We start from the raw sequence: 12,848 nt of genomic DNA, 5'->3' as shown, positions 1-12,848 counted from the left end.
AATAATAATAATAATTATAATAACAATGGTTTTAATGTTTTAAATATTAAATTATAAGCTTGATAGCATTGTTCTCTTTAAAAGCCCAACCTGCACCTAGCAGGAAGATCTCTGTAGCTCCCTTCTAGAAACAAGAATGCTGCCAGCATAGTTTCAACATGGGAGTGGAAAAGAATTCTTTAAAGTTCTCCATCTGAGCAATTGTAGGTGGTAACAATGAGTATCTTTTCAATATTGCTTTGTGACATGGGAGCAGAAGCAGCTTTAAGAGCTTAACAGTATTTTTAAAATATGACTCAGGAGAGGTTTTCTTTTTCTAACAGAACTGAGAAAAAAACCAAAGCAAACCACCCAGGAGTTAAACAATCTTTTAGAAACCCAGAACCCTGAAATAGAACAAGTATTGTAGGTCAGGATAATTTGAGTTCACGTGCAACACAATTAACGTATAAGAAATCTACGCATAAACAACAGAGAAAAACAGATCTCTTATATTGGAACCTTGAGCTCTGACAGATTAATCATAAGAATTTTTGTTCTGTGAGGGACCCAAAACTGCCACAGGTAATTTGGGAGGTTAAAGTTCTTTTGAAAAACTATAATTTTTGTGAACTACCTATATAGATTGTATTGAATGGCAGAAATCAGAGGAAGGTGAGGAAGCAGAAACACAGAAGATCAATATAGCATTTATTCCACTATAAAGAAAGAAAAACATGTTCAGATTTGTTTAGAGTCCCATTAAGGCAGTCTGGCAGTTTGTCTTCCTTCTGAACAGCCCATGTTAGCAAGCAGGTGTGAAGACCTTAAGAAAGGTAGGGGAAAGTATAATTACAACAGTGTAATTGCACCCATTAATCTTACCACATAAAAATTGCCCCTTAAAAAGCAAAACCCATGTGGACTGTGGGTTACACAGACTTCTGATGGTTCAGACTGGAAGAATTTAACTGGTAAACAAAACAGCATTTGGTTTCAATCCCTCATTTTGTCTTATTTCATGAGAGAGAAAAAAATTCACCATAAAAGAATTTTATATTAAATAGAATTTTGGAAATTCTATTTAATGTACCACATAACCCATGAAAGAGCTTGTTTGATGGTATACAATCATTTTATCAATGTCTGAAAACTGAAGTGTGTTACTCCACTATGTTACTAATAACCACCTATGACTTTGGAGGAAATCTCCACAAGAAACACAGAAAGTAACTTCAGCTTGTCTCATATCACAAAATGTCACAAGTCTAATAAAAGTTGTAGTCATGTGCCATTAGTCCCAAACAATGGCTGAAAATGAAGTAATCACCATGCCTAAGAAAAGCTTTTCAATCTTACATTATTGCTACTCACCTACACAGAATGCACCTGAATGTCTTCCTTTCAGTCTTGAAGAAGTCTGAGTGACTTTTCATTGTGATTCAGCAAATACATGAAGTGACGGACACCTGTTGCATGGTGGAACTGTTCAGGTTATAGTACTGTAACACTGAAAAAAAGGAAATATATATTGTTTATACTACCTCGATTACAGCCTCTGATAGGGTCAAGAGATGAAAAAAGAAAAAAAAAAGTTTTGAAAACAAGTAATTCAGATGGTTCGCTTTAAAGGAAGAGTCTTAACGTACACGGCCTGAGTAAATAGAAGGTGAAATATAAAAAGCTGGCTTTACTGAGCTACCTTCTGGTTGTCATTGGTTGTCAGATGAATAGAAACATCAGTATGTACAGACTAATACAAACATATGAAAAGCGTAGCTGTTTGTGTATTTGGGCATCCTTTCCTTCACCCATCCTATCGCTGACAGGATCACGCACAGCACTGCGGATGACTACAGTGCACACCGTTTTGCTTGCAGTGTACAAGACTTTGGTTCTGTCCCCATAAATATCTATGAAGCAGGAAAGGAATTCGAATTTGTAGTGCCCCTAGAGAGGGCTAATGGTACTATTAATCTACAGTAATTATTGCCCTACCTTGTAGCTGGTAGTTTCTAGAACTTGTCATTAGCCCCCTAAGTACCAGGCTAGCTCACCTGAACCTGATTAATACAAAACAGTGTACATTACATGTTGAAGAGTGTGCAAGGTAAACTCTAAATGCCATGTTAGCATTTCTGTTTCTAACTTACTCAAGAATCACAAAAAGAAACCATTCAAAATAATTAACTGAAGTTTTAACACTCTAAGAAATGAGGCTATGTTGTGTCTTTATGGGTCCAGCTTCAAATTGGTACTGTTCTCCTGGGTGACAGCTTCAAAACCGAAGCAACGTCTTTGCTCAGGAAGTGGTGGTCCATGTCCCATAGCAAAGGAATTCAACTTTCACTACACTGTTAAGTTCTACAGGTAAGTACTATATAGTATGATCACAGCTATGACATCCCAATTAGCCATCAATTTGTTACAGATATAAAATTTAGGGCAAATTTGTAACACCTTACAAAAAACAAATCCTTCCATTTTATAAATATTGTGCTTGGCCACACAGCCTTCTACAAGCTTGGTAGTATTCCTAGCCTATTCTACAGAGAGCAAAATTGAGATCCAAAAGCACACAAGGGATATTTACACAGGAAAAAAAGTCAGCTAGCTGCCAAATTAATCAGAATTAGACCTTAATTAGATGGGAAATTCAGGTCAGGATGAGATAAGAACTCAAATCTCGTGGGTACCAACCAGTGCTTTATTTCTAAAGTTGCAGTCCATTTATAAGATGGCAGTCAAGCTCATTTCCCTTTAAGAGAAATTACTTGGCTATCAAAAAAGGATAAATTATTTTTCTCAGATATGCACGATGGATCTTGGTTCTGACATAATGTTGTTCTCTCCCATACTTCTAGATCTCCTATTAACATCAGCATGGGTTAGACAAAAATATTTTTCCAAGCAGGGGAATGGAAACTTTTGTGGCAAATACTCTAATGAAGTCTTTGGTGACAAATCAAGTGACAATCAATAGGATATAGAAATAAAAGAAGAAATCTACTAAGCCAAGCGGTGATCTCTTATAGTTACTGACATCAGAATTTGTCTCACTGTCTCTTTCACACTACCCAGGCAGCAGGCAGCAGGAACAACAATCCAGTTCTGGAAATCTCCCAGTAGCAACACTATCCTTTGTGTTCACAGTCTCTTGGTCTCAGTGGAAGTAAAATTCTACCTGCTGCTGATACAGGAACACACATTGCCTAGGAATAAAAATTATTCAGAATAAACTCAGATTATCTTAATTATCAAAATTCAAACCAATATTTTATCACTAAGTTTTCTACTGGGTTTGTGTAACTGTTTCATCTCAGTATTTTTTGCATTTTGCTGTTTAAGCTATAAGCTTCTTAAAGGGAGAGAGGGGGAAAAAACACCCTTGACATAATACCATGAAATCAAAGAGCAAGCTGACTGGAAAAAACAGTTGCTATATTTAAACTGCATTATCCTATGACAGAACTGCAGTTTTAAAACCCTTCCACTCTGATACAGCACTTTTGCGGTATTTTAATATGTCTTAGTAGATTTCAAGTGGCTGAAACATTTTAATAACTGTAATTTAAGAAGAATAAAATAGTATTGTAAGAGGAACAAACAATGCCCCCACTCATCACTCATGAACTTGTATTTGAAATCAGTTGGGGTAATAAGAGCAATGGGTTTGGTGGTCTCAACCTAAGCCCCATTAACCAGCAATTAGCCAGTCTGCAAAAATCATGACATAATTTGGCACAGTTAAGCAGAATAGTATAACTTTATGTCTAATGGAAGAGATTCAGGCCTGAAATAGGAAGGCTATCACCAGTCAGCATTCAGGTGTATTGGCTCAGCAAACCAGCATTTTGTGTAGTACTTGTCTGTGCTGTGTTTGGGTCCAGTAAAAACTATTAATCTTCTTTGAAAACTAAGCTACAAAACATATGTTTTTGCGTACAGCAAGAGACAATTCACATTATGACCAGTAACTCTACTGTGAATCTGCTTTGCAGCAATAGGGATGACTTAATGTTATTGCAATTTGAAGGAAAGCATCCTGCAGTCCTCTCTCAGGCCAAATTCCCATTTACTTCAATTAGTAAGCATTACAGGAACCATTTTAATGCTGCTGCCCGATGTGTTGGCTGCTGCTTCTAATATATTACAGTGAAAAAAGACAGGAGGCCAAATGTATGAATGGTGTACTTCCATTATGTGAATGGAATTTCATCAAGGCAAAAGCTGGCCCATTTTGTCGTGTTTGTTTCCAAGGTACCGCTCTAAGGGGTTCCACTCTAAAAACAAACTGCAACTTCACTTCGCAGCAGCAAAATAAATTTGTTTCCTTCTTTCTTAAAGATGGAAAACGTAAAGCTATTTGCACCTGCTGAAAGTGCGAATCACCTGGAAGCTTTCACGGGCTCATATTGCTTAAGGTAGAGCTGACATGCCATCGTTCTGATTGGGGTCAAGATACCCATCTTGTTAAGAGACAAGACAAAATTTGTAGGAAACTTTATGAATCCTTGCATAGCAATGGGAAATAACACTGATTTCAGTTCACCATTCTAAATTTGTATGATAGCAAGTGATGCCAAAATTAGCAGGTACTGCTTCTGCTGCAGTATCTACATGGGTATTTGTAGTTCATTCTGCACCATGCTGTCTAGACCAAGCATTGTATCTGCAAATTTTCCAATGTGCAGCTGTCAAAAGATCTTAAGTTATTTGAATTTTATTCTGCTGTGGAAGAGAAAGACCTGTAGAACAGTCCTTAATGCAGTCATTCTCTCAATATTCACTAAGCCATAACAGAACACATGACAGAAAAAAACACAGGCAGAGGACTACGCTTGCAAATTCTCTCCAGATTTTATGTAGGGGTCTATGTTCAAAAGATGGAGAAAAAAGGGGAAGAATCAAGTCTTCTTAATGGGTGAGAGAGAAACAATGGAAGTGGAGTTGTCAAGCTGTAGCTGAACTAGTGAATCCCAGAGAATGCCAAGAGTTCCCCAGGATTTGCTCAAATGTAAACTCTGTTTGCTTTCCTAGCAGCATTTCCCCATGTTAAAAAGTCAAACTGAAAGGACGCCATACCTACTTTATTATATACTATGTCAAGCTCTAATTGCACATGCCATGGTTCTGGTATGCTTAAAGTAATTTTCAGAAGCCTTTTTGGAAACAGGCATAAAAATTAAACCAACAATGACATACAAAGTATATCACAGGCAGAAATAATATGAAATATGACCCAGGTCTTTTTCTAATACCAGTTTGTTTTGAAAACGGCTACTGATGCTTGATTGTGTTGCACATCATGTGTTGCACTTTTACATCATTTGAAAGTAATACTTTAAAATAGTAAGAAAATGAAATGCTGGACTTTGAAGGGCTTTGCAGGTGCTCTTCTATATGAAGGCTATAAAATACACTTGTGTGTAAAAACATTGTTGTGGTAAATGTATTTTTACAAAAAGCCTACATGTAGTGCAGGCTGTGTTAACATGGTAGAAGGGAAGAAGAAACTACTCATATAGATGTACTGGGCTGTTAGTCTGTGAAATATGTTAATTCAAGTAGCTGACGTTATTCTGTATATAATGATTGTAGAAATTATGGATTTTTTGGTGTTGCACATGCACGTAATATGGGGACCAACACAGTCTGTCATGCAGAGGTGTCTTCAGACAAAGGTGTGTACGTACATACTCGTGTGCTAGAGGATACCAAAACCTAAGGTGTGGGCTATCTGGTCCTGTGACAGCCATCAATCAGCAGTTCTGTTGGCACTGAGTGTGTATTTTCAAAGACATACTGTTTTGCAAGAGTATTAATTTCATATGCATGTGCATCTTGTGACTTCAGTTGTTCTGGGGATGATTGGGGTCATGTGTTGATACAATATCAAGAAAATTATTAAAAGTGGTTAAGAAACATACAGTAAACTATATAAATTACATACAACTGTCATGTTGACATTCTTTACCACTGTAACAGTTACAGTATGTCTATATATGTGCAGTGTGAAGTAGTGGTATGAGAAGCAACACAACTGTATGCTGTTGTGTTCACAGCCAATTCAGCATTTGGCCATGCTGATTAATCATGCTGATAAGCAAGATAAAATTAATACGGGCAAGGCATGGAGTAAGTAATTCCCATACCTCAACTAGGTCATCAGATCTAACTCATGAATTTTTATTTCAGAACTTCCCTGTGAAGTGTAGGCATGTTGTCAAGTCATCCTTTTCTGGATGTTGGCTAGTTTCAGAGGAGTCTCTTTTAGGACAGTTGTACTTTTGCTAAAGAAGATACAGGGCCACACATACCCTAGAACACCGTGATTTTATATTGGCTGTCCCCTCTCCTTGCTTCTTTTGCTAATACAGAGGTAAGACTCAAGATATTTTCTTTCTAGATCAGATATACAGTTTCTTATAGGATGGTACTGTGGGTGGTTTGTAACAGTGGTGGATACACAGATTGTATGTAGGATCTGCATTTATGTAAGCCAGCACACATGTAGAGATCAGCTTTTACATTTGCACACACGAATACATCACTTAGCACCGAGTGCTTTTAAGGGAAGGTATTTACATTTTGTACTCGGTCACTTGCTGTGTTGTGTATTGCAGGTGTCATTTATGTCAGCTGGTGCCAACCTCTCTGTTTGTATTGTGTTCATTGAAGTTTCTGTGAATTACTGAGTGGGATGGCAAAATCAAGTCAGTTTGCTGTGTTCTATACTGGTCTGTCAGTCTGTGCCAGTTATCGAGATACTGCGCCGAGGAGAGCTGGTATCTCACACCACACACGCTGCTGAAATCACACTGTGCAGTTTATACCTCCTTACGTTATCTCTGTGCATGCCAGCGCTGAGTGTGCGCGTCACTGTTATGCTGGCGGGGCAGCGTGCGATGGCTGCGAGGGGAACCAGGGAAGTTGTGCAAAAGACATTGCTCAGTGTCGGCGCAGGCCTCGTCAGAGCAGGGGCAGGACCTCTGGGGAACGAACCTGCTCTGCGCCAGCATGGAGGGCGCGCAGCCCTTGCTTCTCCCACCTCTGGCGCACCCACCCTTAGGCTGGATGAGGCTCCTGTCACGACAGAGGCGAGCGCAGCCCCTCACTCACCCTTAGGCTGGATGAGGCTCCTGTCACGACAGAAGCGAGGACAGTCCCCCCAGTGAAGGCTGACGCTCCTGTCGCGACACGCGCCGGGGCAGCTCCGCGCCAACCCCCTGCGCCGAGACGCCTATCGCGACAGGGCGCACCCTGGGCGGCGGGCGCGGGCAGCTCCCCTCAGCCGGCGCGCGCTGCCGCCCGGGCAGCCCCGCGCCCCCTCAGCGCCCGCCAGGCGCGGGTTGAGGCCGGGACAGAGGGCGGCCGCGGCGGTTCACGCTGGGGCGGGGGGGGGGGGGGGGGGGGGGGCTGGAAAGCGGCCACCCCACCTGCGGGCCTCTCCCACTGCGGAGCGGAAGCGCTCCCGCCGCCGCATGAGGCCTGCATCACCCGCCTCCGCCTCCTCCGCCGAGCCGACGGCGGGCGGCCGGCCGCGCTGCGCTGCGCAGGGCCGCACCAGGCGCCGCTGCCACCGCCTCAGCGCGGCGGGCGGGGCCGCGCCTTCCCCCCGCCCCGCGCCGCGCGTCCCGCCAATGAGCGGCGTCCACATGCCGCGGCGGCGAGAGGGGCCCGGGCGGCCCAGCTCCCATAAGTTACATTAGAGCAGCCGCCGCCGGTGCGCGACCGGAGCGAGCGGGAGGCAGCGGGGAGGCTGGGCGTGGGGGGTGGGCGAGCCCAAGCCGTGACGGCGACAGCGGCCTGGGCCGGCGAGGGGAGGATCGGGCTGCTGGGGTGGGGTGGGGGGGGTGATTCTGACCCTTCCCGGCGGAGGGGAGGCGGGCGGCGGAGCAGCTGCGCCTTTTTCAGCCCCCTGCCTCCAGAGGCCGGCGGGGCCAGGCGTGCCGTTATCGCCCTCCGCGGGGGCGGCGCGCAGCCCGGTGAGGCGAACGGAGAGGCCGCTCAGACACCTGGACGCGGCCCACCCCCACGCAAGCAGCCGCCGCGCCCCGCCGCCGGCGAGCCCACCGCACGCCCTCCCGCGCCCTGAGGCGACAGCGGCCGGGGGCCCGCGCCTCTCTCCTCCCGCTCAGCGGCTGCCCGCGCGCGGCCGGCGGCGCCTGACGCCCCGCTCATCGCTGCCGGAGAGGCGGCTCGGCTCCCTCGGCGGCCGTCTGGGGTGGGAGGGGGGCGGGGGCTTTTTTTTTTTTTTGACGGCTTCCCCCCCCCACTTTTTTTTTTAATACATTTTTTTAATTTTAATTCTTTTTCCTCCGCCTCCTGGGGGAAGAGCGAGGCGCTGAGGTGGGCTCGGGGGCTCCTCTCTTGCGGGAGGGGGTCTATGGTGATAGCACGGGGGTGGAGGGGGAGAGAGCGAGGGGCTGAGGAGGGGGCTCGCCGCCGCGCCCGCCGCCGCTGAGGAGGAGGAGAAAGAAGAAGAAGAAGAGGCGAGGCACCATTTGCTGCTCCCTGCCCCAGCCATGGAGAACGCGCACACAAAGACTGTGGAGGAAGTTTTGGCTTATTTCGGCGTTAACGAAAGCACCGGGCTCAGCCTGGAGCAAGTCAAGAAGCTGAAGGAGAAATGGGGCTCCAACGGTAGGTGACCGGGCCCGCCGCCGCCGCGGGGATGCCGGCGCTGCCGCTCGTCGTCTCCCCCCCGCCCTCGTCCCGCTCCCTTTCCCCCCCCTTTTCTCTTTTTCTCTCATCCTTCTCGGGGCCCTGTTTCGAGGCCTGACGTGCGTGTATTTGCAAAGCCGGCATCTCTTACAGGACCCGGAATAGGAGCGAGGGAGAGAAGATGGCTGACTTGAACTCCACCTCGTGGGTTTCTTTCATAGCCCGAGCGCACAGGGCTGCTTTGGGAAGGAGGATGTCACCTCCGTTTCCTTTCACCTTAACGGTGGGAAATCTTCTGCCATTCCGAAACCAAGCGCTGTGGGTTCTTTTTTTTTTTTTTTTTTTTTTTGTGTCCGTCTATGACCTTCATTTTCCCCTGTTTTTCCGTGCCTTTCTTTCTGTGCCTTATTTTACATTCTTCCCTCGAGTCGCGGCACAGAATTCAGCCGATAAGGTGTTTCTTTTTTTTTTTTTTTTTTTTAATCCCTATTGCTTGCCCTTCCTAGTCCCCTTTGAACTCCCATGCCGTTGTGTAAAAAATGAAAAGCTGTGAGAAGATTATACGGTGGGGGGGGTTTCGGCTTTAACATTGCTTTTGTGCCTCTTGAATTACTGAATCTAGTTGCAGGGAGATAAAAGGGAGAGCAGAAATAAGAAAATATCCTTAAAATGGAGGAATGAATTTGTAATATTTTGAACCAAGTTTGGTGGTTTGGCTTTTTTCAGTGAATGCGGTGGAAAACCTTTGTCAGGCGGCTTTCGAAAAAACGTTTTGAGCCTTTGACCCTTTGTGTGCAGCAACAGCAGAAGTCCCACAGCTGGCTGGAGTGATGACTTGGCTGAATTATAACCCTTGGCACATTCTGGCTAACCTGTATGTGTCTTAAAATGCAAAACTGTCGGGCCTATTCAGATGCTCTGATGAAAAGAGCCACCTTAATGGGGCTTTCAGTATGCATGCCCAACGAAGTTGGATTTGACAATTCAGAAACAGTATCTAGTGGATGCCTTCTAATGCTCTAATGTGTTTCTTCAATGATTTCTTTTCTTTGACATGCTTCCTGGAAAAATCTTCCACTGACAGAGTTACCGGCTGAGGAAGGTAAGCATGCTTGTGAAATCTGCCAATTTCTATTAAATAATTAATCTTTTTTTTTTAATGTGCATACTAAATAGCTCTGTTACATATTGCAGGAAAAACCTTACTCGAGCTTGTGATTGAACAATTTGAAGACTTACTAGTTAGAATTTTGTTGCTGGCAGCTTGCATATCTTTTGTAAGTATGAATTTTTTTCCATTTCGTAGGCTTCTGTGTCAGTGACAGATGTTACAATGTATAGGAACTGTTTTTCTTTCTCAAAAGCTATAAGATGCAAAGTAAACTGCTATCTGTTAAATTAGTTGCCCTGTGAATGGGTTTGTGTATGATAGAAAACAAAATGTCAGGGAATCTTTTATTGCATGAGTCATAAGTACGTAACTACACTAGACAGGCATTTTAAAAAGTGATTCTCATTCAACCCAGTTCGCTTATTTGAGGTGGCATTTCCCAATGCTTTTGTTGGCTTTGAAAGCTAACCTTGAGTAAGTAAGTGTTTAACTGGACATTCTTCCTGCCTTTGAGTTAATAGTTATCAAGCTCAATGTATAATCATTGGAAGACATTTTTGGGTGCAGTGCAGACTGTAAATAGCATTTACATGGCGAATATTCCAGTTGCCTTCCCCTCCTGATAATAGCAAGGTGACAGTTGTTGCTTTTGACAGTGACAAGAATGATGACGGCTGTGATGGCACCATTGCTGACCAAATTTGGTAACTGACCTTTGGAAAGTCTAGTCATTAAATGGACATCTTGCTTTACATACAGGATTAAAAGAACAGGAACACTTCTAACTTAGCTTTTTTAAAGCATGTTTAGGCAGTCTTTACATAATGTGTAACGGGTATGTGTTTGCTAAAAAAACTAGAAAACTGGGCAAAAGCTAAGTACAGAAGGAAGATGAAGGCTGTGTGTCTTGAGGAGCTGAACCACAGAAATAAGTGTGCAGAATATTAAACTGTTTAGGTAGGAGTAAAAGTTTATGTTAGACTTTGCCCTGGAGTTGTAATTAACTACTTAAAAAAAAAAAAAAAAAAAGCTACAGCTCTTGGGGGGGAGTGGAAATTGTGGTGACTCTTTAGCTAAGGGCAAGCTAATTAGGATGGGCAGAGGAGAATGTGCTCTGAAGCCACTGTGTTTGATGGGGGAAGGGTTGCCCTGTTGTGGCTGCTGCAGTATATACTGTGTTGCTGATCCTCCACCAAGAGAGGCTTCAGCTATCCCCACACTGATACCTTTCAAAGTACTTTGGATTTTGACATGTATACACCATAATCAGCTGAGCATTGACTGGTGGCATTGGTCTTGACCATGGAGACAGATGTGCTTTACTTGCTCTTCTGTTTCCTGGGAAGGAAATCAGGCTGGCTATAGAAAATTGAGTAACGACATCATTAAAACTTTTTTTTCCTTGTCTCTCCATTTTCCCCTCACAGAGGGTGAGAAGGGGATGTATTTTTGCTCTGAGAGGTCAGTTAGTGTTCCTCCCATGTCATGAGATAAATGACAGTGCAGAAGTTTGTTAGCCTTTCATGCCAAGGTACATTACTTGGTTTTATTATAACAAAGTAAATAAAAAATCAGATTTCACCAAACTTTTAAGCGTTCAATGCTGAATCTGAGTAAGTAGTATGATACCAGAGTAACAGGTCATAGAACATACACTTACACTACCAGGCCCTCCTTGAAAACTTGACTGCATTGAGCTTTTTTCAGTATGCTTGATTTTCCTATCTAATTAAGAGGAGTGTTGGACAGATCTGGGTTCTCTGCTTCTGTGCAACTGGCATGGTATATGACCTTGGGCTACTGCTCTGCTTTCTCTGTCTCCTATTTAAGAGTTACAGATACTCACTATGAATTGATGTTAGTAGTAAAAATTTTCTCTTTTTGATGAAATGTGAAAGAAAAAACCAAGATATGTTACAATTTTGGTACTTCAGAAGCAATTCCCCTTTTTGTGTGTTTCCAGCTTTTTTTTTTTGTTGCTCAGAAGGTGATCATCTGTTGTCAGTTTTTCTTACGTTTTAACACTTTTTGTTGATTAAAGCATATTAGAGACTTCTGTAGTAGCTGAAAAGAACTGTTGAGTATGTTGATACAAAGACTGTATTGCAAAAATTGAATGTAATTAACATCACCTAAATTCTGGTATTCTTTACCGTTAATTTAAAAAAAATTTGAAGATTCAGGTATGAGAGAGAGGATCTTGAGGTGAATAGATCATGGTTTTGTGTTACGGAAGCTCTTCTAGTGACTGTGTTCATAAATTATATTGGATTCTTACTATCATGACTGGCTGCACAGAAACATCCATCTTTAACACTGAGATTGCATTAGACTTTTGTGCAGAAACATCTCCTCTTACATACAATATAAACCTCTGAGTTCAGAGTGCCTTTTGTGTCCTCGACTCCCACACCCCCTGTCAGTTATGTGTCAGTAAAATAAATCAGACTAACAGCTGAATCTGCGTCGCCCTAGCTGATTGTAGGGGTCATATGCTGCATGTTTGTTGGCTGTAGATACTATGTCCTACATTCCAGGTTGGAACTGCTGTTACAGATGTGCCTAGTTAGTTAAAGCCTTAAGTATGGCTTTTGAAGAAAAGCAACGTAAATAATTTCTGATGGTGTGTAAATGGATCTGCGTATAGGCTTGGACCTTGGCTTGGTGGTCTGTTGAATCTGTGAAGCCTATGCAGAAATACACTCTACAGGTTTATCTCGGCAGTTAAGTGCCCTCATAGCCTGACTTTCTAGGTGAAAGTAAGAGGATGGTTAATTTTCTGTGAACTGTGCCTTCTAATTCTTGCTCCTTAGGTAGCATGTACTCAGATTTACAGTACTTACATTAAAGAACAGCTTTCTTTGCTGTATAAATGGTCTTGACAAGTTGCAAGATGTTGATTGTGCACCTGATGTGGAATAATTCTTTGGTAAAGTATACATTCTTTAAGTAGTGGTGTATGCTTAACCATGCAGTCTTTGCACCACACTAACAGTGAATTTTCTTCTAGGAGGTGCAGCATAGGCTACGAAATCTACCAAAAACTTAAATATTAAGACAGCATCCTAAGAGCATTCACCCTGCCAGTTGT

General features: G+C 43.2%; 1 protein-coding gene and 1 long non-coding RNA gene across 3 annotated transcripts in view; one reads left to right on the top strand and one right to left on the bottom strand.

Annotated features, from left to right (window-relative positions):
• Positions 1 to 673: 673 nt before the first annotated feature.
• Positions 674 to 1,483, bottom strand: LOC119145721. Its single transcript, XR_005103517.1, has 2 exons — positions 1,354 to 1,483; positions 674 to 805 (listed from the first exon to the last, which is right to left on the bottom strand). It is a non-coding gene; the product is annotated as an uncharacterized LOC119145721 (long non-coding RNA).
• Positions 1,484 to 7,835: 6,352 nt separating this feature from the next.
• Positions 7,836 to 12,848, top strand: part of ATP2A2 (ATPase sarcoplasmic/endoplasmic reticulum Ca2+ transporting 2) — a 48,686-nt gene continuing 43,673 nt past the window's right edge. The window contains exons 1-3 of one of the 2 annotated variants that reach the window (XM_037375432.1): positions 7,836 to 8,625; positions 9,731 to 9,748; positions 9,841 to 9,923. In XM_037375432.1, coding sequence (XP_037231329.1) covers positions 8,508 to 8,625; positions 9,731 to 9,748; positions 9,841 to 9,923 — 219 coding nt within the window. In that variant the 5' untranslated portion in view covers positions 7,836 to 8,507. The remainder of the gene's footprint in view (positions 8,626 to 9,730; positions 9,749 to 9,840; positions 9,924 to 12,848) is intronic. The other variant, XR_005102287.1, reaches the window with a different exon arrangement.

The sequence above is a fragment of the Falco rusticolus genome, chromosome 1 (assembly GCF_015220075.1).
Source record: "Falco rusticolus isolate bFalRus1 chromosome 1, bFalRus1.pri, whole genome shotgun sequence".
Taxonomy (NCBI): Eukaryota; Metazoa; Chordata; class Aves; order Falconiformes; family Falconidae; genus Falco; species Falco rusticolus.
Note: the sequence above shows the minus strand (reverse complement) of the source record. Positions and strands in the feature narration are given on the sequence as shown.